Source organism: Montipora foliosa, chromosome 12 (assembly GCF_036669935.1).
Source record: "Montipora foliosa isolate CH-2021 chromosome 12, ASM3666993v2, whole genome shotgun sequence".
NCBI classification, from domain to species: Eukaryota; Metazoa; Cnidaria; class Anthozoa; order Scleractinia; family Acroporidae; genus Montipora; species Montipora foliosa.
This window is the reverse complement of record NC_090880.1, coordinates 40,861,027-40,886,026: the sequence shown is the minus strand read 5'-3', so window position 1 is coordinate 40,886,026 and position 25,000 is coordinate 40,861,027. Positions and strand designations below refer to the sequence as shown.

Genomic DNA, 25,000 nt, shown 5'->3' with positions numbered 1-25,000 from the left:
AGATATTCAAGCTCAGAAGAAGGACGCAAAGGGCAGAGGCAGGCGAGGAGGGAGAAACCAACCTACAGTGGATAAATCACGGTACAAGACCATGGAGGAGTTCCTCGAGGCTAACCTCCGCGACCAGATTTTGGACTTGGAAGACAGGATATGGCAAGGAAGTTTAGGCAACATACGGGGAGTTGAACGCAATGACTGGAGAACTAAAGTGGAGAATGGAATCTATAGCCAGTTTATTGAGAGGCCGGGAAGCAAAGAGGGGACCGTCAATGGTGTGGATGCAGTTGAACTGAACGGAAGCGAAGAACTGATGGAGGTAGATGATGGCCAACGGGGCAAGCTGAGCAAGCTGTCCAATGATGAGAAGTTGGTAGTGAAGAAGGAGGAAAATCCGATGGAGTGCGATGACGATCACAAGCCGGTTGTTAATGGCATCAAAAGTGCTGCCAAAGAAAATAGTCTTGCGGGTAAGAAGTTAAGCGAAGTTTTGTAAATGAAAAGTAATTGTCTTAAAAGAACTCTGAACTTGGATTTGCTTTAAAAATTGATGGGCTGTATTGAAAACCGCAATTATTCCAATCGCTCATGGCCAAGTAGAACTTGAGGCAAATACTGCTGGTGAGCTGCATGCAGTTGGTGTTGGAGGTGTTCCTTGTTCAAAGGGAAAAAGAAGAACCAACTTGAGAAAATTATTATCTTAGAGGTAGATAATTCGAGGTAATGATTTTGTTAGAGCGTCTCTGCCTGATAGTGATTCAATCGATGCAGCCGCGAAGTTAAACCAGGGACTACCACGATCAAATTCAAGGTGTGGTTAGAACGGGGTTTGAACTCGGTATCTCTGGAAGCAAACAAGCGCCCTAATCACTGGGCCACCGCAATGCTTCCGCTGTTATTGCGCCATGTCTTCACCAACCAAGACTTAGTTGAAGGAGAAAGCTGAGACGTAACGTTTTTTTTTTCCAACTTTTGTTGAAGTTGGACAGCTGTTGTTAAGTAGACGACATAACCTCTCTTGAATATTGACGAAAGAGAGAAAAGATGGATGCGAGGATCATTTCTCTGTTTCGTAACCTCTCTTGTTTGTGGCCTGCAAAGCAATCTCCAGTTCTTGTTTTTGTTTTTTGTTTTTTTTGTTTGCAATATAGATTGTGAAGAGGTCAATGAATTGGTAGACAAGCCCACAGAGAGTTCATTTTCAGCTCTCCCTCTTCATCTTCAACTCAGCCAACCTTCATCGCCAGCTGCAAATAGTACACGCAGTAGTACACCCACTATCAGCTTGGTTACCGGATCTGCTATGGTTAATCCAGTAGTGAAAGATCTGGCACTTGAGCTGCTCAAGGTAAGTTTAACTTGTCAGCATTCTCTTAAAGCTCGCGAGATTGACTCCTAAGCGATCCACGAAAGGGAAGCGTTGCTTCTCCCTTTTGCGTGGCTTCCGCGTCCCGCAACCCTTCAATTGCCCTCTGTAGTACGTCAATGGTTGGAGGGAAAGTGCTCGGAGATATTAGATTCACTTTCTAAGGTAAAGAAAGATATGGCAATGATACTTCATTTACTTTCTTTAATCTTGTTTTTACAACTTTATCGAACAAACAATGAGATGCATTTTCTTTCGAGCGCCAAAACATTAAACTTAAAAAAAAAAAGACCTCTTCATTTCATTCTCCAGAGTTCTTATTGCCTGCAATTATTAAGCCTTATGTAAGTCACGCGTCGCAAAGAACTGTAGCTCGTAGAATGACTGTTTCTTCCACTTGAAAAAAGAAACATATGATTGACAATATTACAACTATTCTACGATAGGTTGAACAAGGAATCGAAAGAAAATATCTGAATCCACCCCTTGGCGAAGATGAAGAGACAAAACGACAAAAACAAAAGCAAGCAGCCGTCGTGGCCATGAACGAGTTCAACGAAATGATGAAAACATCGGAGAACAAAGAAAAGCAGCGAAAAGATCGGAAAAAGGCAGAAGGTCAAGATGATGGCGTAGAACGCAAGGAAAGCGAAGAGGCAAAAACCGATGAACAGGAAGACCACAACAACAGCAGCAGCAGCGGCAGTAGTTCGGCTGGTGAACCTGTGAAACAGAAGACATGTCTTGAGCGATGGCAGGAGTCCCTGCTCGCTTGCACAAACTTGTCTCAGGTATTTGTGCATCTAAATACGCTGGATCAGTCGGTGGCCTGGAGCAAGTCTGTACTGAATGCTCGGTGTCGGCTGTGCAAGAGGAAGGGTGACGCCGAACACATGTTGCTTTGTGATGCTTGTGATCGAGGGCATCATATGTATTGTCTGAAGCCACCTATTAAAGAGGTATGGAAGCTTATAGCGGTGCAAAGGGCTTGACAGACAATTTTTTAGCGTTTTAAAATTCGTCTCTATTGTAAGCTTACCAAGGGAGAATGTAATGATGAATCTTCCTTGGCGCGTTTGAGTTGCTGGTGAAAACGTTTGTGGGACTTAAAGGCCCATGTCCACCCTTGATGCCACGTGATCGTTTGTTATTGTTTTGAAAATGGTACTATTGTTGAACAGCGTACTCCGATTGGCTAACTATTATTGGATACGATGATGATGACCTCCCCCGAGACAACTTGTTGCTGTTTTATTGGCTTCATGACGAGAGTAGTAGCCGTTATCGAGTTCGATATACTCGTTGGGCTACCTGACACCACAAAAAAGATATGGAGATGGTTGTAAAATTGTCAGTTTAAGTTCGCGAAAAAGGTTTCACAACTTTCAGAGACAAAACAACAGGAGGGCACTTTTTTTTTCAAGCAGAAATCTAAAAAGGAAAATTGCACCTCCCCTTAAATTTAAGATAACACACCTTTTAGAAGCGTGGACGAAGTTACCAGAAGAGTGCAGTTGACTTTCCTTTCATTTTTTGTTTTCACGCCAAGGTCCCCGAAGGTCAGTGGTTTTGTGCAGACTGTCGTCCCAAGGAACCAAGACGCAGTGATCGACGGAAAAGGCCCATAGCCAAGGAGGAAGAGATGGATGATGAGGGCGCAAACAGATCAGAAGAAGACAAGAACAGCGAAGATGAAGATAGTGACTATGATAAGGAAGAAGAGGTCGAAAGTGAATCGGAAAGCGATGAAAAAGATGTGCAAAGTAAGTGATGTTTTGCCGGTGGTTTTCCGATGCGCTTGTGACTTGCCACAAATGTTGCTTTCTGTATTGTCGGGCATTCGGGATCGTCGGCGAAACCAAAAGCAGTTTTCGTTGTGACGTTCACACGCGCGGCTGAAATGCAAACGCTAGAATGGGGACAAGACTGGCTTCAACCGTAGCGGTGCAATAACAGTCCATTTTTCGAAGCTTAGTCATGCGGCCTATGCACGCAATGGAGGCTGGCTGTTTTTGGTAGCTACGATACCTTTCGTCTATTGATGATCGACAATATTTTCTTTCTTTTCCAGGTAATGGAAGTATAGTCAAAAAGCTGATTTTAATTTGTTTTTTCCATCAGGTGATGCCAGCGAAAGCTCCGAACATGGCGACCAATGTGCAGTGTGTTGCGAGGGAGGAGAGCTTCTGTGCTGTGACACCTGCCCATTGGCGTATCACATCCATTGCGCTTATCCACCATTAAGGCGAATACCGCGCGGTAACTGGGCCTGTCAGGTGTGCACAGGGGCTGATGACGAACGACCACGGAGTTGCCGCGTTAAAAAGGCCACTATAGAAGGTAACGAGTCATGTTATGTCACTGATCTGAAGACTGGATCGAGAGACTTTTTTTGTTTTCAAAACTGAAGCCCGTGGCCCATCTTGTTGGCACCACTTCCGCCCTTAATGTTCGTATGGACAGAAAAGCAAGAGTGAATTAAATAAGAGTGTTGTTATGGCATGGGTGGCCTCCCCAGCACAATCACAAATGAGTCTATTCAAGAGAAAATGAGGGGACAGAGAGGGAGGCTCAGAGCGTTGGCCGGGATATGTTATGTCCACGAAAGTTATTTTTAGACCAGCGGAAGTCTTTGTTCTAGCGGACGTCTGTCTTCCGAGACGTCCGCATGCAGTCTTGCCTCGCTCTCAGGTTCTTAGTGAAAAGAGAAAATGACGGCGCACGTGGAAGGCTGATGAATGTTTATTTTCTTTCAAACATCGGACCGAGGTTGGCCTGCATGCGGACGTCTCGGAAGACTTCGTCTAAAAAAAACTTTCGTGGACATGGCATATCCCAAGGGCTGGACCGGGAGCCTCCCTCTCTGTCCCCTCATTTTCTCTTGGTCTATTTTTAGAATACCCGTTCCCGCGAAAACCAATTGTCATGTCCCAGAAAAAAAACATGGCAGAAGCACTCCCGCGTGACATGGCTTCTTCTGATTGGTTCAAATTGGCGGTCCTTTGTTTGTTTCGCGCGCAAAGTGTATCTAAAAATAAATCCATTTGTGACTGTGCTGGGCCAAGGCCGCAAAGTGATGGATCAACACTCATATCTAATTCACTCTTGCAGAAAAGTTATGGGTAAAAATGTAACGTGGAAAAATTTGGAAGTGGTTTTTACAACATTTCCATCTTGCTTTTCTCTTTCTTTGAACTCTTACAATGAGGCCTCGGAGTGGTCCCAACAAGATGGCCACCACGATTTTCGTTGTACTTCACTTTAAGCAATTGTGGGCTTTTTTCACTCACGTGATCAACAGCCATGTTTTTTAACGAAAACAAAAGGAAACATTTGCGTAATAGTACAGTTCAATTCCCGGAGGATTGGGTCGGCACACAAACATGGCCGCCTTTTCTTTGTTTTGGGGCACAAACATGGCGGCCGTGACGTCATGTGGAAACCGAGAATAGGTGCTCAGTCCAGTCTCTTTTGGATCAGTGTGTTATGGCTAAAAAGTCGTTGGCGTGACCTAGTGGTCTTGGTACGTGATTTGCATAAGAACTTCCCCCCCCCCCCCCCCTTTCCTCTTCCAAGATTCAACTTCCGCCTTGGCCCTTTACTTGGATTTGTCATGAGTCGTCCAGGATCGACTACCAGCATGCTTTGCAAATATTCAGCTGATTGGCTCTATCCAGTCGGGTTTCTCTTGTTTTTATATCTTTATTCACTTTATTGTTTTATTTGATTATTTTTTTTCACGGCTCTGCAAGTTTCTGGTTTTAATTACTTTAATCAGTTCGCTCATTTCGCTTCTCGTTGAATTGAGCGAATTTGTCATCTGCATCTTTTCTCGGTGAAATATTTTGCCTCCATAAAAAATATCATGATGAAGGTGGATTTTAGCGAGTCCAGAGGTTGAAGTTTATGTGATCGTAGTCAGTGTCTATTTTTCATGTAAGTGGAACTAATTTTCATAAGATTGACTTAGCAATTGGACTTTGTTGACAGACACTCGTTGTATTAAAGTTGCCGTCTACGTATGCATCCTTTTTTTTTGCATGATAATTGTAATTTCGGGTTTTGTTTTCTTTTTTCTAGCTGCTCAGAGAACTCTTGAGCGAAGCATTAAGGTGGTAAAGAAGAAACAAACGCGGAGGGAATTCCGTCAGAGTGGCAAACAAACAAAAAAGAAAACCAGTCGGTCGAAAAAACGCCAAGTGTCTTCTTCGCCATCGCCTCCTCCGCGCTCGCGGAAAACTGGAGCCAAACCTGACAAAAAGCCGGCGAAGCGTCGACGAGTGTCTTCGTCCTCGGGATCTTTGTCGTCTCGCTCTTCATCGCCCGCTCCTGGTGTAGGCCGAAGCGGAAGTGTTAAAATAGTGGCTCGTGGACGTGGCCGAAGTTCTATCGATTCTTCTCGCTCCTCGTCACCGGCGTCGCGACCTCGGAGCAAAAAGCCTGCAGGCAGGAGAGATCCCAAGCTGGCAGCCAAGTTTGCTGTGTGCAAGAAACTACTGGACGATATGATAAACCACGAGGATAGCTGGCCTTTCCTTGAACCCGTGAATGTTACTGAGGTAAGTTTCAGACTAGCATGGGATGAGTTTCCCAGAGAAACTGCAAACCATGGACTCGTAACTTTCTCTCTTCTTTCAGAATCCCGATTATCTTCGCTTCGTCGACAAGCCGATCGACCTAGGCACCATCAAGGAAAATCTGAACGACAAAGCGTACGAGTCCGTGGATGATTTCGCTTCGGACGTCCGCCGAATATTCATCAACTGCTCCGAATACTGCAAACCGCGTGGAAAGGAGGCTCGGGCCGGTGTACGTCTTTCTGCTTTCTTCGAGACACAGTATTCTGAATTGGGACTGGATGCGAACGAGGGACGAACCACTCGTAGTCGACGGACATGATCCGGACTGCACTTTGTCAAGAAAACATTAAACGGAAGTAAAAGAATAAAATGGTGATTTATAAAGTTTGACTTGAATGCTTTGATTGGCGATTTTCTTGTTCCTCGACTACGTTTTTCTGCCGTGAGAGGGGCGATAAATTAGTCGGGTTGAAGTTTTATGAAGTGCAACGAAAGGAAGGTATTCAGTATGATTTGATCGGCGTTAACTCTTACGTGTTTCAACTTAAACACTTTGTAAAAATTGGGAGAAAGATGTTGCTTATTAGAGATGGACATGCTGGCGTTATTTTTCATTCGTAGTACTGACTGCAGCGATTTCGTTGTTAACATTAGGCGGGTTCATACTAGGGACGTAACAATGCTTCAAGTGTGCCCGAGTTCTGCTTTGAATGTAAACGAGATTAATTTTAGTTCAAATACCTTACTTTGTAACCTTAGAAACGAGGTATGTTCAGGGAAGCCTAACTACGATCTCGATCGTAAGGGGTCAAGTAAGTCTCAAGTTGATTTGTTTTTTGTTGTTGCACTTTAATATGGTCTACTTGGGCCCCAGTATGAACTCGCTTATTGTAGACAAACATTTGCAATTCGTCTTCGAAAAACAGCGGCCAAGTATACGAAGATTATAATACAGATTATCATTTCACGTGAAAAGCAACTTTTAAGACTCAGCATCCCACAGTGTGAATCAGAGTTTTTGTGAACTTTTTTCTGGTGTTTTCTCCGGTTTCTCTGTTTCTTCCTAATCATTTTCTGTTTATTAACGATCTCTGTAAAGCCGTCTTTAAAAAAAAGTCGAAACGCTTGTATATAATGCCGACAATAAAGAATGCACAAGTTTTATAACTTTCAGAGGTGTTAATTCTCCGACATTTCAAATTATTGCTCGTTTGTACCATTAAATTCTCAAGTTGTATAATTAATACTGTGTACGATTTCATTGTGCTTCCGTTTACACTGTAACAAATTCTCTAAAATGTGTTTTGGCTTTGCCTCGATGATCAAAGAAATGACACTAAGAATTCAGTCTGTGCCGGTCTCAGAATCCGGCGCTAATGGAGGCACGGTTCCCTGGTTAGACAAGATTGTGGACATAACACCATATTATAGGGCTCTGGGGGATCTGGGTAAATTTTCGAACTCATTTCGCGGCGTTCTTCAAATAATGAGAATAATGAGTCAGAACGTAATAGATGCTATTGCTATTCACTGACGCGCAATAGGCCATTTCCGAGTTGCTGGTTGTCTCGGTTTCGAGTCTTGGTGCTCAACTATTGTAAGGGAAATGAGTTAGACTGATTTGCATAAGAATACGCAACTCATTTCCATTTGAATGGTTGTGCACCAGGACTCGCTCTGAAACTGAGGCATGCAGCAACTCGGAAATGGGCTATTAGGTGGTAACTGGTATGCGGCAGCAACCCGTTCTCCCCCTTGAATTCGTGATTATCCTAAATTGTTAATATATTATCGTGAATTTAGAACACTGAAAGCTTGATATGGATCATGGGAAATGGTCATATTTGTTAGAAGGTGTCACTCCAAGTGTATGGACATAAGGACTCGAGCCTGGGAATGTTCATTGTTAACCTGTCACCTAACCACTTGACAACCACACCGCTAGCTGTTCAGGGACAATATTTTAAACACTATTTGATAATACTGTATTATCAGTCGCCAACAAACAACATGAAACACTACAAAAGGTCGGTTTCCAAACTTCGCGACCAAGCTAAGCATTTTAAAATCAAAGCTTAGCCCTAAATTGTTGATCTAGCTTAGGCCTAATAGCTCTTCAGCAGCGACATTCTAAGGTAGACTTTGAGAAATGCGGTGTCCTGATCTTCCCGGCAGTGTGAAAGCGGAAAGAAGCGGTTCCTGCAGAGGCGAAATTCTGGGTTCAAATCCAATCCACGGATATGATCTTTTATTTCCTTATTTTCTCTGCTATCACAAGTCCTGGGACACAGTCTTCTATATTTACGATAATAGTGAATTCAACGTAAATAACCGCGAATTCATGGGCGAGAACGTGTTGCAGGGGCTAAAAAGAAGAAGTCAGCAGCTCAATCCGTGAGAAGACTGGTTCAACTCCCAGAATGCATACCGATCGTGGATGGAGCCAACATTATAAATATCTGAGCGAAGAAGGCAACTCTGCCGGTGCCGAAACATATTTTGCGTAAAGTTGAACGACATCTTCCCTGCAAAATGGACGACAGATTAGACCAGAGTAAGGATGATTACAGGGCAAGTTTAACAGTCCAGGTATTGCTCACTCATTTCAACTTTTTGCGTTGAAGTAGTTTAGTTTAAAAAGTACGAACCCCATACGTTCGAAGTCTCTTTTGGGGTAAACAAAGGTGAACCAACCTGGGCCAACATTTCTTGTTAAGCGTTTCTCTTCAAGGTTTCTGGAGACGTTTATTCTAGTGTTGCGGGTTTTGCCTTTATACTGTGTTTTTCTTTCCCGTAGCTCGAGTGTTTAAACCAGCTGAAAATTTGTTGTAGACTACTAAGACCAGATGTAAGCGTCGTCTTGCAATTGGGGGCATAAACGAAATTTGCCTTTTGCTGCGAGGAAAAAATTTCCAAGGTCATCAGGATATTTGATATACTTTAAGTCTATAACAAGCTAAATTTTGAGCTATAAAGACCTCCATATCTTGAGAGCTTGAAAGCACATTGACCGTCCCATTTACAAACCTCTACGTTAAACCCCTTTGGGGGCTAGCGCGGTGGCGCAGTGGTGAGAGCACTCGCGTTACACCAATGTGGCCCTGGGGTCGATTCCCCGATGTCGGCCCCATGTGTAGGTGGAGTTTGTTGGTTCTCTACACTTTTCCGAGAGATTTTTCCCCTGGGTATTCCAGTTTTCCCGTCATATCCAAAACCAACATCTGATTTGATTTGATTTTTGTAGTCTCCCAAATTTCTAGAGCACTTGTGTTCAGCTAAATAACCTTGAGACTTAAAATAATTGGTTATTATCATTATTATTATTATTATTATTAGTAGTAGTAGTAGTAGTAGTAGTAGTAGTAATAGTTTTCAGTAAGTCTGCCCCCACGTAAGATAAAACGAATGGCAGTTGAAGTGTTTTTTCAATTAGCCGATATCAAAAATACCATAATACTCTTTGTTCCTCCAAAATTTCGCATAAGCATTGTTTTTATGCAAAATTTTGGAGGGACTAACAAAGAGTGTTAAGGTGTTTTTATATCAGCTAATTAATATGTGCTGGACATTATGATGTTGTTATATTATTTTGCATGCAATTAGGTAGGAAAATGAAAGTTTACAAATCATTTAATGGCTGGCAGTCCAATATGGCATCTGGAGATAATCTCTAAAAATATCATTTTAACATAAGCAGCCGTCTAAATTCTTTCTCCACTTTATACCAAATCTTGTAACATATTACGAGAACAGTTAATCTCTCGCACATGTTTAACACTGTCTGAATCCACACCATTGTACAAAATTGTACATACGTATTAAATGTAGAACTCAAAGTGGACAACTTTAGTTTGGGTTAAATAATCTTGTTTCTATTGAATTTGACTAGTTTAAGACACTGCAGGTTTTTAATCCTTGATCCACTACTGTTCTTAAGATACAACAAATTTCTATACATTGGGAAGGTTGAGTTTATTTAAGAGAGGTACCACTGAGGAATTGTTGACCGCTACTTCAGATTTCTGCTTGTTAAGTCCTATTCGATACCTTCTTTTGTAGCCCCATGCAGGTCTTATGTCAGCAGGTGCATCAGGGTTACAGACGACAACCTCTCTACCGGGAGGTCTAAGTGCCTACCCACCTACTCCCAGTCCAATGCCACCACTCACACCAATGACACCGATGACAGCTGAACAGGCTGGGATTGTACCACAACTTCAGTGAGTTACCATAGCATAATACAATAATATTATTCGTGGTTTTGCTGCAACTGTACCACCAACTTGAAATTTGTCTCGTAACATAGGACAAACGCCACTTCGAAATAATGATCCAAGACAAATTAAATTGGAACATACTGTACCACACAATTATTTCTGTGTAATGTCCAAACCACTGTTGCATGTGACAATGAGTTTTCAAAGTTTTTAATCCTCGCTCTGCCCACTCATTTAATGTCCAAACATAATTTTAATAGGTTGGAGTTCACTTCCTCAGAAAGCAGTGTGTGTGTCTCTTGTGAGATGTGCCAAGGTGTCTAGCCACCTACACAGGCTTTACAATGTATATTGCAACTGACCTGATCTGCTCAGTGGACAGTGTAATCTACAATAAGCAACAAAAAATAGTTGATACACTGAACTGGGAAGACAAAAATTAAGGAAAAATCACCTTAACATTACATTCTGTACTCCCCCCTCTTCCCCCGCCTCCCCCCTTCAATGTTGGTAACAGGAAAAGGAAGAGTTGGCGATAAGAAAACAACATTGTTTGGTGGGGGGGAGGGGAGGGATTTGTCCAAGATTCCTTTAAAGGGAAAGTGTCTCAACCCTTTTGGCGCTTATTGTAGAATAAATATTAGGAAGTACTTTTTTCAAGTTCTTTGTTGAACAAAATATCCAACTCTTTTTTGTGGTTTGTCAATTACTTCCAGAAACATTGTGTCCACGGTAAATCTTGGTTGCAAGCTGGATTTAAAGAAGATTGCCCTTCATGCAAGGAATGCTGAATACAATCCCAAGGTAGAATTCCCATAAGGATCAATTTTTTTAAAGATATAACAACCTTCCCTTTTTTCAAGTCTATTAACTTTTTTAACAAACACTGAATTCTGTGTGTGAAGTTGTACACAAAAGTGGAACGTTGTACAATGAAGAGATGTCCAGTAATCTGTTGAAGTCAATTTGTAAATAGCATGATGCAAACTTATATGTTAATGTAAATAAAATGTAAACAATGACATCAGCAAAGATTCCCTTATTGAACCCCGCGCTTATCGAAGAACCACTCTGCTTCCTTTAAAATAATGCATCTCACGATTAGCAAGCATGAAAATGATCTTCTGCTTTTTTGTGGAATTGAGATTATAAATCACTTACAAGAGTGATGACAATTAAATTATCAACTTTTCCAGCGTTTTGCAGCCGTCATAATGAGGATACGTGAGCCGCGGACCACTGCATTGATATTCAGTTCTGGAAAAATGGTTTGCACAGGGGCAAAGAGGTACATGTTACTCAACTGTCATTTACAGCTTTTTGGACTGATTACTTGAACGTGAAAGTGAGAGATTTCGAGGCAATGAAAGGCATAGACTACATTACAGAGACTAACACAGACTAACACATACCGTGCATTTTACCTTTCGACACACCCATCCGAAAAATTGGTTTTTGCCCTGAGCGGGAACAAGCAAAAAGGGCAAAAACCAATTTTTCAGATGGGTGTGTCGAAAGGTAAAATGCACGGTATGTGTTAGTCTGTGTTAGTCTCTGTAATGTGGACTGATTACTGCGATCTTATAATTCTGTGGAATCTTAACATCAAGCGCTAAGGGCTGAGTGCCAAACTGCGTTTTTGCTTCCATTAATCAAATTTCCGAACATAGCCAGGAAGATGGACTCCACTTCCGGAAAGTGAATTCGAGTTTTTGCTTAGTTCACAGCTTGAACAGCATTATATGTTTTTAGAATTTTTTCAGACTGTAAAAAGATTTGTACAGATTCCATCGCTTTTCATCAGCATTGAGTTTGAATAATTATATGAATGTACCATGGGAACCAAAGATGCTGATTGGTAGGTTAGTCATGCATCAGTTTATTTCGTCATCTGTGGGGGCTGAAAGAAGTTTGATTGATGGAAGCCAAAACGCAGTTTGGCCGTTGGCGCTTGAGAATGGATTCTGCAGAATTATAAAAAAAGCTGCGGCAGCAGTAAAGGAATTACTGGGGTATTTTGTTGTTTAAAGATAAACCCAAACATCCAGTGATGTTAGGAGCGAATACTTTGACACTCTTTTACACATTTGGTCATCAAATGACCATCCATTTATTATGATTATTCTTTAGATTTTTATAATACTTTTAATGGGTTTAATGAGATATGAGAGCAACACAGCTGGCACTCATTTGTCCCATGGCAGAGCTAGAGAGAGGGATGGGTCTATTCCTTCGATGACATCAAGAACTAATTTATATTGCGAAAGTTCTTTCAAAACTTTAATGCAAAATAGTTTGTCATCGAAGCAATAGGTCCATGCCTCTCACTGCCTTAGCCATGGGACAACGATTGCCAGCATTTTTCTCTTACATACTACCTTATGAGGGACATTACACATTAAAAAGTAAAATCTAGAGAAGCAAAGGCAACTATAACTTTTAAAATGTTTGATATTTTACTTTTGCTAATTTGTAAAAATATTTTGAGGTTAGGTTCATTTTAATGTAGAAGCTTTTAATTTTCAAGTGGTAGCAGATCTGAAGATCCTGGATCTTTTTAAAGAATGTTGTACATTTTGTGTTTCACAGTGAAGAACAGTCCAGACTGGCAGCTCGGAAATATGCCAGAGTTGTTCAAAAGCTTGGCTTCCCGGTAAGTTCTTTTCAATAAATTTTTCCACTTAAAAACTGGGGTAAAGGGAAATGATCAGACGTATCCACTAGCAGGATTTTTAGTAGTCCCTAGCAATAGAGTTCTAAAGTTGTGGTGATGTAAAAATTATACGAAATTGTGGGATTTGTTTGGATATTTTAACCCATTGTCTCCTGGAGGTTCCCCATTGACGAGTAAAATTGTCTGGCGTTTGACAGAGTAAAATACTAAGTCTGGCTGGTTAATGAGGCCAGTTTGGGTCTCAAAGGGTTAAAAGAATATCTGAAAGGCCTAGTTGCCAAAAACTAGCATAGACTATTTTCCCAATTTGCCATTATCCAATTTACATTTTGGGGGTTCTTTACGTAAAAACAACAAAAGTTATTACTCTTGGGACTGTTTCATGCTTCAGTGAACTGGGTATCCATAGTTTTAATGCAAATAATCCCCCAAAGTGAGCTGTATTATGGGATTTGTGAAAATAGTGAATTGTGGGCAGATTGTCTTGGAGATACTGGTGCCATTTTGCTCTGATGACTCCATACAAATCCTTCTAAATTTGACTTGGTTCTTAATGTTATGAACTGAGTGAAATGTAGGATGATTTACAAGTGTTGGGTCGTCAGAGCATAACTGCGGTAATATACGTATCTCAAAGACATTTGCCCTGAAATGCTAATTTTTTGTGAATATGCCTTTTGGATGTTGTTCCTTCATTGTGATAATACCCGAAAAATCCCATAATTTCACAAATTTAATTTTTGACGTCACACTTTAGGACTCTGTTATAATAATTATCAGTTAGTAGCTGTGATAGGTTACAGTATCATCACCTAACTCTTAAAGTGTTATCTTGTGTCATCTTGCCCTCCTCCTCAATAAGATGACGTCACTTGAGTTGTGAAATGCTACATGATAAATGTCACAATTAAGTGTCCCCTAAAGGACAAAATGGTGTCCAAGACAATGGTGGACACAATGGTTGTTTTTCAATGGTGGGTTGAAAGTAGCAACTGTTCAATGAAAGCTTTTGTTTAAAATTATAGTATGAGGCAGGGGTTTCATTAGCCTCCCATGCAGACACTCTTGGCGATTTGTCAAGGAATGCATGACTAATCCCTAAGAGTCCTTAAGTCCCTGAGTCCTGAATCCCTAAGAGAGGTTTGATTAGCCTCCCATGCAGACACTCTGAGGGATTTGTCAAGGAACGTGTGGTGAATCCCTAGAGTGTCTGCGTGGGAAGCAAGGATTTCATTAAGGGCCAGGCACGGGGCAGACTGACAGGCCATGGACATGACTTTACCAGGCTACTTTCACTATCTCAACGGACTGGGTTTTTTCAAATACAAAGACTGATTAAAAATACACAGTTTTGTCCTTTTCACACATGCGTCTACAAGGGCGAAAGGTTTAAAAAGGAAAGTATTCTTGACGTGCGCTCACACTTCAAACCGACTGAGACATTTCAATATACGCACTATTCCTCCTGCCACCCACCAGGGGTCAGTAAAGGATTTGTCAAAGGGGAAGCTCTGAGACTACTCAGGACAAACTCCTCAAAAACGAGCAAAACTCAGGGTCAAGGTACAACACCATCACGAGAAGTGGGAATTGTGTTTGGTCTGTCAACATTCTTCTCATTTCTCAAAATGTCACAATTTCATATGCTGTGTTCAATTTCAAAAGCCACATTCATCTCAGAACGAATCGCCCCTTAATGCATTGCAAAAAGAATTGCTATCTGTAAAAGACCACTGAAATGTCCCAATGTTGTGTGTTTTGCTATCATGGCAGCCCAGAAAAGAGCACAGTCTTTCAGCAATATTATTTTTCTTCGTGAGCCAAGTTGCAACTTAAGAATTTCAAAATTTCTTGGAGATCATGCCCCCAAACCTGTGTGCCCCCCCCCCCCGGCTTCAAACGTCAATGAAACCCCTGCACGAGGACATTGTGTTTGTTTTGTTGTTGTTGCTAATATTGCTTGAATTCTTTTGTTTTGTGAAGGCAAAGTTTACAGAATTTAAAATTCAGAACATGGTTGGCAGCTGCGATGTCAGGTTTCCAATTCGTCTTGAAGGCCTTGTGTTGGCCCATGGCCAGTTTTCTAGGTAAATGTGATTATACCTATAATATATTGCTATAAAACCAGGGTTTACATGAGAACTGTAATGAATTTTTTATTCCCTAGAAAATACAATGATAGAAAAACAATAGGCCTCCAGTAAGAACTCATACTAATTATGGGTCAGAAAAACATGCAGAGATTTGTGCTCAGAGAATTGCTTCTCAATCCTTGACACCGCCTCCATGCCTTTTCAACTGAAAATCAAGGAGGCCTTGCACATAGGTTGGGAAAGTCCCTCATTAAACGAGTGTTTAACCCTAACCCTAACCCTTTTTTAATCAACGTCTGGAAATTTTCGAAACAGACAAGACCTAAGACAAATTAAACAAGCAAGTTAATCATGTCAATTTAACACTTTCATTTTAATTTGTTTATTTCTTTTCCAGTTATGAACCAGAACTGTTTCCAGGTCTCATCTACAGAATGGTCAAGCCCAGGATTGTCTTGTTAATTTTTGTGTCGGGAAAAGTAGTTCTGACTGGTGAGAAATGACAACATTGCTGAGTATGAAGCTGTTGGTTGTGAGAACGTTTTTTCTGCCAAATGTATTACATCTATAAAGTGAATTCCACTTTTCATGTGTGTTTTCTCTTTAATTTAAATTTAATTGGCGATAATCTTTGCAAGACTCAACAAGACCTTGACTATGAATGTGAGAAACTATTATTCTAGGTTCCCATTGTAACCTTACAACTGAATTTTGGATGTACCTTAAGTTAATACCGGTAACATACTACGAAAACCACCAATCTGTGGAATGGGCCCAAATTATGATGACTCCACTTTCGCTTGTAAATAGTTGAAATTCTTGAGGTGTTGTGTTCAATGCCACTTTTCAGGTCAGGGAACCTTTCTTGTACTCGAAGTGACAATGAGTCCATGCTTGCACTTGCATTCTCTTTAATGGACATTAGGACACAGGAGCAGTCACTCGATAATTCAGGCCCATTCTACAGATCGGTGATTTTATTAGTATCTCACAATTTTCACCTCAAAAGTTTCAGCTTTTATGTGCCCTACAGTTTGTGTAAAACTGCCACCTTGCCCACAACTGAGCTTTGAGAGGAATAAGTATTATTTTTATTGATGAGTACATACATCTCACTTGTAGCCTGCCAAGTGACAGTCAGTTTTGCGAACTTTAGGTAACCTGTGCAGCATGTAAAGGGGTAAATTTCAGGTGAAAATGGTATGACATGTTTGCTCTTGTCAAGGTACCACAGCTTGTCAAGTTGTTACTTGAATGGTAAACCAAACAAGAAGGCCACATCTTTTGGCATGGTTGTAACATTGATTCAGCATGGTGGAAATGACTTTTTCTTTTCCTTTGTTTTTAGGTGCAAAGGTACGCTCAGAAATTTATGAAGCATTTGAGAACATCTATCCTATCTTGAAGTCTTTTAGAAAGACATAGCATTAAAAGCACTAGAATGAATTCCCATTATGACCATAAAATTTATGATGTACTTAAAATCTTCCAATTCAGCCAAGCGAGCTATTTGGAATAAGAAGGGAAGCTCACTTCAGCACGGAGTTGTGCTGTTGATCCAGTTAAGCATGTCATGGACATTTGTCTTAAGGCACTAATGTTTGAGAATTAAGACTTGCATCAAACATTGCAGGTGACATTTAATATTTATTAGAGATGCATTATATAGAAAATAGAATTGCCATTAATCATAAAAATGTCATTATCTCCCATCAACAATAAGTATAAGACAATAGACCACTTTCACAAAAATGGCATACATTGAATGTTTCCTTGATTCCATGCCAATAATTATTATCGTAACTAGCCTTCCCATTAGCAATGGCAAAATACAATTAAAGACGTTTCGCTTTAAAATAAGGGCTTTTTGTTCTAATACGCGCAAATACTTGTCAGACTGTGAATATTGTTGTCCATCTTTATTGAATTAGGTTTATGATCTGAAAGAAGTTGACTTTTAATTTCTGCAAAATTTGTCACACTCAATCCATAGTGTTCCCATGAGTGACTAATAATATCATATTTTTGTACCATCTTATTCCCCTCTTACGGTTTTGTTGCAGATGTAATTAAACACAGTAAATTAACTTTGAATTCCAGTATTTTCAGATATTGCCTCCAATAGCATAGAACAGAGAGATGGTCACCGTGGGATAACATACATGTAATATTTTCCTCACACGCAATTAGGAGCCAAGCCAAGCCGACCATGTAGCCTGGCCTTTATTAACATGACAAATGTAATATAAACTACACAATAATATTTTGGCCTTATCAAAAAAATCATGAAGTCACTAAACAGAATAAAATGTGATCAGCATCCTAAAAAAGGTATTCTAGATCCTCCAAAAATTCATGAAGGTGGTTGGCAAAAAACAAACCACTAACAAATCATGTGACCTGAAGACCCCCCACAGACTGGACCCCATTCTCCTAGCTGTGTGTGAGAGAAAACATTTTCTTATTCCTCGGCCATTGGAAAAACTCACTTACATTGTATTGTTCTTAGTAGTTCAAGGCCTAATTTTTTCCCTCAAGACTCTTTTTATTAAAAGGGATCAGTTTGAGTTGAAAAAAACATTGAATCCTTTTATTGATGTTTTAGCCGTAGAAGTGTCTCTTCCCTATTAACCTCCATAAAATTAATATTGTTTTACATGTATCTTTTGGAGGCAATGGTATTAAATACAGCTTTGACATAATGGCAGACAACAGTTTAGACAGAAACTTCCCATTTGACAAACTGAAGTTATTACTGGTCATTTTATTTTTCCTCTAATGGATTTGAGTGTAGGATTTCTTATTTTCTGTGGTTGAGAAGCTTCTTTTTTTTTGGTGTGACTACCAGTGGCACCTCTGACTTGCTTGCTCAAGGGTTTGAATGAAATGTAAAGCTGGCAGCTGGTTTAAGGAGAGTACCAACTGTTTTTATTGTCAAAATGAATTTTAATCATACTGTGCCTTTCAATAACATGCGGACTCTTAAATTCAAAGGTCAAGCGACAAATGTGTTTTTCGCTACCATCAATCAAATGTGCGGCCACTCCTCCTCCGAGCTTCCGACTACTGTAGAGCGCGCAGTAATCACATCGCTGAGCCCAGTTCACTCAACATAGTCGGAAGCTGGTAGGAGCCGCGAACATTTGATTGGTGGTAGCGAAAAACGCATTTGTTGGTTGACCTTTGAATTTAAGAGTCCGCATGTTATTGAAAGGCGCAGTAAGTTTGAAGGAATCTGTCTTTAAATAATTTTTGTTTAATGTTGGGAAAAAAGTAGCCAACACTTTTTGTTGGCTGTCGGTACTTACTCAAGCCATTCCTTGCTAGAAAACTATTCCAACAACATTTGAAAGTGGGGGTAACAGCTTTCTAATGTCATGGGCTTTGAAAAAGGTGCCAAGGTTTGGAAATGTATGCCTGATATCTAATCATCTGTTGACTAAAACAAAGCCCAAGATAAAAAAGGTGTAAAAAGTTTAGACGATGCTCAACAGTTTCTTTGTGATGTCCACAAAAGGTGCACAATGAACCAATTTTATCTTATATAAAATTCTATTAGTGCAGCGATTACAATTTAAAAGTTTGTATTGAAAAGCTCACATTCTGGTATAGAGTGACTCAAACTTGGTAGTTGATAAATATTTTTCCGGTCCAGAGAACCAGACCAGTGTTTTCTTTGAACAGAGAGCATTTCACCCTTTGAATAAGTAAAATATGTCCAGTAATTTTTTCAGTGTTTGCCAACTGGCTCGACATTTATTACATGTACATTGTCGTTTCACAATGGCCCCTCACCAGCGCATGCTAAAAGATACTTTTCTTGCAGCAAAATGAAATAAATGTGATCAACGCATCGCAGAATGTTTGAAGAACATTTTCTCTCTAAAGAGAGAGCATTTTACCGTTTGAAACTGAAGGTTGTATATCAAGTTCTCTCACGGTATTTTCAGTACTGAGGTTTTACTGAAGTGGGTCGCGCAGCCTGAAAAAAATTTAACAGAGGCAAAAAAGCATTCTGTCATGGGAATACTGAGGGGAAAAGTCGCAAGATCCTGACACTGTACTGATGCGGCAAAGGGATCAATAGTTTCAATCGGTACTGTACCTTTAACACTTTGTTCAAGAAATAAACTAATCAACTTTACTTACTATATAATTAGGTATTTCATTTTTTTTTTAACACAATCGTTTGTGAAGTTTGGACAAACTGAATCAATTTGCACACTCAATTTGTAAAACAATGATTATTTTCAAACAGCGAACAGCAAAATGCCAAGTTATAAGACAGCACTTAAGTCATTAATTAACCCTTTGGCATCCAAACTGACCTAAAGCGGTGAGACTTTTACTCTGTCTAACGCCAGACGATTTTACTCCTCAATAAGTTAATATTTCCATGTACTAGTCCACTGACATACCACAATACATGTTTTACTTCATACGTGTATGGTGCTGTTGCTAAGGTATCTTCAGAACTGCATGCAGCATTTGAGTGTTTGTGCTGTTACATCAGTTTTAATCTTATTTTTATGGTTTTTGGCTGTTAGATTGCAAATACAGGAAGACCCAAAATCATCGATTTCATTTTCACAGATTACATACAACTGTTTTAAGAGGAAACAACAATTGAGGATCCTAACTGAATGGAACCATCACGATAAATAAATAATTTACACAACTTTTTTTGTCTTGTCTCTTGATTTACAGAAAAAATAGGCTTAACTGATTAGAGTGCGATGTGAAGTGCTAGTTTTCTATCCCATAATTATGAACCATGTGAGCGTCAGCCCTACTAATGGAAATGGGCCCACACAAGGACAGAGAAACTCTGACCAGGGTGGGAACTGAACTCACAACCTTTGGGTTAGATCACTGCTGCTCTACCAACTGAGCTACAAGGTCAGACGGGAGCAGGCCGTGGGAACTGAAGATGTTAAAGTCACAGCAATGAACATGTACGCTCACATGGTTCATATGGGGTAGAAAACTAGCACTTCACATTACACTCTAATCAGTTAAGTCTGTTCAAATATAAGTGCTACACGACCAACGTTTGCAAAAACTTAATCCTTCCTTGTACTTGTACATGTTCATTGCCATGACTTTAACATCTTCAGTTCCCACGGCCTGCTCCCGTCTGACCTTGTAGCTCAATCGGTAGAGCAGCAGTGATCTAACACGAAGGTTGTGGGTTCAATTCCCACCCTGGTCAGAGTTTTTCTCTGTCCATGTGTGGGCCCATTTCCATTAGCAGGGCTAACTCTCACATGGTTCATATGGGGTAGAGAACTAGCACTTCACATTACACTCTAATCAGTTAAGTGCTGCACGGCCAATGTTTGCAAAAATGTGATCCAACTTTTCACACAGTTTGGCTTGATGTATGTCCTTCTAGTTATCTTGGTTATCCGCTGGTTCTGCACTTGTGAACCACCTTCCCCAAGCCCTTTTTGCCATAACAGTAGCTGTTCCAATCACTCCACCAATTGCAGCACTTGCTGTTGAACCAATCCCAGCCATACCTGCACTCTGCAGAGTTGCAAATACACCGCTTGTAGCACCCCCATAAAATGTGGACTGTACACCTGCGGCAATAGAACCAACTGCAATGCCTCCTGAAGTAAAGCCAGCTGCAGTCAGGACCACCGGAGTTGCTGCAACTGCTGCAGTACCAGCTGCCACCCCCAAGGCGACATCCCTCCACACCCATGGACTACCTATCAATCAAAAGCAATACACTTTCAAAACTTTAAAATAATTAATAGCTCATCAACCACCAAACACTGGGGAGTTTGTCCTATCATCTAGGGGGCTACATTTTGTTGAATGGTACCACCTCAAACAACTGCTGGGAGAATTATTACGACAACACGTCTTAAGGGCCCTTCAAGCCTAGTTTTCATATGTCGGGAAAATCCCAGCCGATCGGGGATTTCACAGTTTCCCGACCGTCCCAGATTTTGAAAGTGGAAAGTGCGCCAAAAACTAAAAACTTGCAATTTAGAGGATTGGTTACGAGCTAAAGCCCTTATAGACGCCTCCGACTCTACAAATTTGAGTTTTTATATGTCGGGAATGATCGCCGACGATCGGAAAATTCTGGGACATGTCAGGAAAATAGAAACGCTTCCTATTTTCCCAATTCGTCCCTGACCATCTACGATTTATGGTTTTCATTAGTCGGCAAAATCTGGGACAGCCGGGAAACTGCAAAATCCCCGATTGTCTGGGATTTTCCCGACATATGAAAACTACGCTTTAGGTTGTGGACCTGAAAAATAAGGGGAACCATAGCAGAATAGTGTTGTCTTTGTCAGTATCAAAATAGCCACCCAGTCAGCTTTTTGTTTTAAAATATTGGCACCTCTCAAGGGTTAAATTTACTTTGGGAGATGTTCATGAAATGAGGGTTGCTTTTGAAATTTTTTAATGAGCTAACACAGTTAAACACTGGAAACCCCTCATAGCCACCAGATTGGTAAACTGAGGCCAATTTTTTATACTTCCAGAAATCTGTATCCTTCTCTTATAAATTTTCTGATAATAAAAAAAAGCATCCTCACAAGGAGCACTTTGAAACACATCACTAGGGGAGGTAGGAGGAAAGGGTTTACACCAAGCCAAGTGCTAACTTTATATCAAACTTTAGTGAGCTTTGCGATATAAAATAATTAGACCTCTTCCCTAAACATGGCATGCAAATTTTACCCATAGAAACTTTTCCAAAGCCTTCCGGAAAAATCTGTGTTGATGCATTTAGCATGACCAGTAGATGAAGCCAAAATGAAGAGTTGCACAGAAAAGCAAGGCCTATTCATTTTTGACCTCCAAAACTTCATGCTGTGCTGGTTCCCAACTTCTATAATGTTGTTGACACTGCCACCCTGTGATCACAATTTCCCCTTTAACCCTTTGATGTCCAAACTGGCCTAAACCGGCCAGACTTAGTATTTTACTCTGTCTAACGCCAGATGATTGTACTCGTCAATGGGTTAATCACTCCCCATTAAGCTGAGCAGGTAGTTGTTCCTAGAAAGAGACAACAGAACAACTCACCTGTGGTTTCTGAACCACTGTCACCTGTGGTTTCTGAACCACTGTCACCTGTGGTTTCTGAACCACTGTTCCCATCACCTCCAATATGATTTTCTGGTTGATATTCCTGTGAAAAAGAAGATTACTCAGTGGTAATGCACCTATCATCGGCCATCCTGTGGGAGGGGGGGGGGGATAATAAATTACACTCTTTATTGGGTCTTATAGGGAGATTTGAATGGAAATCTTACCGGGGGGTTGGGGAAAATCAGGGAGACTTTGTTTTCTGATGCTTCGCACCAGGGAAAAATCAGGGGACTTTGTAAAGAGAAAAAGGTCATTTCAAGTTGTTTTACATGCATGGAATTTTAGCCACAGAACACAAGAATGCAGGCTCATCCAATTCGTGGTTTGTTTGGCGACAAGTTGGACTTGTCAGATGTTGTTATGTTAATCCTTTTCCCATCTTGCTTCTGCTGATACAAATTGCTTTGTATCACTCTATATTACAAGTACATTGTACTATTTGTCTTAAAGCCCAATTTCTTGACTTTGCTTGTTCTGTGGCCCCACCTACAAGGGGGAAATTGAGAACTTTGACTGAGCCCTTTGCAACCTTAAAATGCCCTAATCTTCTCAGTAGACATCAATCTGGTTTTCGCTCGCTTCATTCTACAGTTACTGCTTAATGGGGACATGAGTGAGTGATTAACCGATTGACTCCCAGGGGTTCCCCATTGACGAGTAAAATCGTCTGGCGTGACACAGAGTAAAATACTCTGGCGTTACACAGAGTAAAATACTAAGTCTGACTGGTTTAGGCCAGTTTATGTCTCAAAGGGTTAAAAGAATATCTCAAAGGCCTAGTTGCCAAAAACTAACATAGACTATTTTCCCAATTTGCCATTATGCTTTTTTACGTTTTGGGGAGTTCTTTACATAAAAACAAGAAGTTATTTACTCTTGGGACTGTATCATGCTTCAGTGAACTTGATTTCCATTGATTTAATGCAAATAATCCCCCAAAGTGAGCTGTATTATGGGATTTGTGAAAATAGTGAATTTTGGGGCAGATTGTCTTGGAGATACTAGTGCCGTTTTGCTCTGATGACTCCACACAAATCCATCTAAATTTGACTTGGTTGCTTATGTTATGAACTGAGTGAAATGTAGGATGATTTGTGTTGGGTCGTCAGAGCATAACTGCGGTAATATCAAATTTAGAAGTCTGGCCAGTTAAGGCCGGTTTGGACGTGAAAGGGTTAATGATTGAAGCGACTGATAACTGGTCTTTAAACATCGATCATGGCTTTATTAATGCCGTTGTTTTTTTAGACCAGTCACCTTAAGAAGGCCTTCAATAGGGTGTACCACACTATTCTTCTTTCAGAATTACAAGTTCATGGTATTTAGGGTTCCATTAACCAATGGTTCTGTTCTTATTTAAAGAACCGAACCCAAACGTGCCTAGTAAACGGTAATAAATCGTCCAAAATGTTCCTTCGCTGAGGTGTTCCATAGGGAACGATTCTGGGGCCCCTTCTATTTCTATAATATATAAATGATCTGCCTAATCATCTCTAGCATTCCCAACCATGGATGTACACCGATGATACTAGTATTACTTTTGCTGGTAGCCATGTTGATGAAATAAATAGTTGTATTAATCTTGACCTGGAGAGAATTCGTGTGTGGCTTGCAGCCAACCAACTAACTTTAAATACGACAAAGACTGAATTCCTACTGATTGGTTCCAAGCAAAGGTTATTGCATTTTACATCAAATCCCATTGGTGTGCATATTGAGGAAAATCTTACTTGGGAGTGTCATATCAACAAGCTTCTAAAAAGATTGCTTCTGGTATAAACGCCATTAACCATATTTGGTACCCTGTCCCATATAAGACTCTACTCAGTCACCATTTACAATTCACAAGTGCAACCACATCTCGATTACTGTAGCTTGGTGTGAGGATCCTGTTCTAAATTGCAAAATCGAGCTGCACGCGTCATAACGTTTTCAAATTACGATCGTACGTAGTACTGATGAACTTTTGCGGATGGTAAACTAGGTTAAACTAGACTGTCAACGCCTTGTTAATAAATCAATTTTGATGTATAAGATTGTAAATAATATGGTTCTGGACTATCTTAGTTTGTACTTTGTCTTCCGTTCTGATACTTTAACTTATAATTTAAGAGATGGTTACTGTACACTTGCCATCCCTCAGCCCCGCACTAATTATGGTAAAAGAAGTCTGTCCTATAGTGGAGCTGTACTGTAGAATCATCTGCCCTTGGATATTCGACAGTCGCTCTATCTCAGTGAATTTAAATCTAAAAATGGTGAAGAACTATGATTTTATTAGTAGTCTTACGTAAGTTTTATTTTGCTTTTATACACGCCTTCCTTGTAAAGCAGGTTTCTTATCATTTCTTTTATTGTTACAGTAGTAGTTTTTAGTAATTTAATTTAGTTAGGTAGTTAGATTTATTTCATTCATTATTGTTAAGTCCTGAAGGAAATACCTTGTCTAAGATTTTACCTTTACCTTACCTTGCCTGGGGCTCCCCCCCTCCCTCCCCACTCTCTCCCACCTCCCTCCCCCTCCCCCTTCCCGAGGGATGGCGGATGATAGGTGCATAATTGCATAATATTAAAACTAAATTCCAATTTTTACTGATGATAAAGAGGCATACCTAAAAGTGATAATGATCTATTGACTAATCCAGGTAAATGTTCCATACAACCTTCTTTTTTCAAATTTGTTTTCATCACAGTCAGATAAAAAAAGTTCAGTAGTGTACAAAAACACAGGTTCTACCAACACAGAAACAGACCAAAACATTCGTTTAAGCTAACCTTAGGCCTAAAAACTATTGTTTAGGTCTAATTCAGACCTCTCAACCTCAAAACACCGAAAATCTGGAGACTGATGCCAAATAATCTGGAGATTAATCGACCGGCAGACAAAACCAAGTACCGGTAAACACAGGTTCTTAATAAGAGAAATGGTTTTATTTCTGCTTATAATTTTT

At 40.3% G+C, this 25,000-nt stretch overlaps 3 protein-coding genes across 5 annotated transcripts in view; 2 read left to right on the top strand and 1 right to left on the bottom strand.

The window, feature by feature from the left end:
• The window catches only part of LOC137979895 (bromodomain adjacent to zinc finger domain protein 1A-like), a 27,945-nt gene extending 21,533 nt beyond the window's left edge, over positions 1-6,412 (top strand). For both annotated transcript variants that reach the window (XM_068827210.1, XM_068827209.1), the window contains exons 13-19: positions 1-467; positions 1,149-1,345; positions 1,810-2,322; positions 2,913-3,126; positions 3,485-3,703; positions 5,444-5,922; positions 6,002-6,412. The exon at positions 1-467 is cut by the window's left edge and continues 392 nt beyond it. In XM_068827210.1, the coding sequence (XP_068683311.1) occupies positions 1-467; positions 1,149-1,345; positions 1,810-2,322; positions 2,913-3,126; positions 3,485-3,703; positions 5,444-5,922; positions 6,002-6,262 (2,350 nt within the window). In that variant the 3' untranslated portion in view covers positions 6,263-6,412. The remainder of the gene's footprint in view (positions 468-1,148; positions 1,346-1,809; positions 2,323-2,912; positions 3,127-3,484; positions 3,704-5,443; positions 5,923-6,001) is intronic.
• A 1,959-nt stretch (positions 6,413-8,371) lies between these two features.
• LOC137978703 (uncharacterized) lies at positions 8,372-19,605 on the top strand. The gene is made up of 8 exons (XM_068825719.1): positions 8,372-8,532; positions 10,003-10,163; positions 10,877-10,964; positions 11,357-11,448; positions 12,750-12,813; positions 14,818-14,921; positions 15,325-15,419; positions 16,276-19,605. The coding sequence occupies exons 1-8, from the start codon at positions 8,476-8,478 to the stop codon at positions 16,350-16,352; spliced, it is 738 nt and encodes a 245-aa protein (XP_068681820.1). The 5' UTR covers positions 8,372-8,475; the 3' UTR covers positions 16,353-19,605.
• LOC137978704 (interferon alpha-inducible protein 27-like protein 1) overlaps positions 19,153-25,000 on the bottom strand; it is a 12,241-nt gene continuing 6,393 nt past the window's right edge. The window contains exons 2-3 of one of the 2 annotated variants that reach the window (XM_068825720.1): positions 21,984-22,089; positions 19,153-20,644 (exon numbers count right to left, since the gene is read on the bottom strand). In XM_068825720.1, the coding sequence (XP_068681821.1) occupies positions 20,319-20,644; positions 21,984-22,089 (432 nt within the window). In that variant the 3' untranslated portion in view covers positions 19,153-20,318. The remainder of the gene's footprint in view (positions 20,645-21,983; positions 22,090-25,000) is intronic. The other variant, XM_068825721.1, reaches the window with a different exon arrangement.

Bases quoted from the DNA above. Each gene is read 5' to 3' on its own strand.
- LOC137978703 (XM_068825719.1), top strand. From the start codon at position 8,476: ATGGACGACAGATTAGACCAGAGTAAGGATGATTACAGGGCAAGTTTA. The intron at 11,449-12,749 runs GTACATGTTACT...TGTGTTTCACAG, and splicing joins GTTTGCACAGGGGCAAAGAG to TGAAGAACAGTCCAGACTGG. The intron at 14,922-15,324 runs GTAAATGTGATT...TTTCTTTTCCAG, and splicing joins GCCCATGGCCAGTTTTCTAG to TTATGAACCAGAACTGTTTC.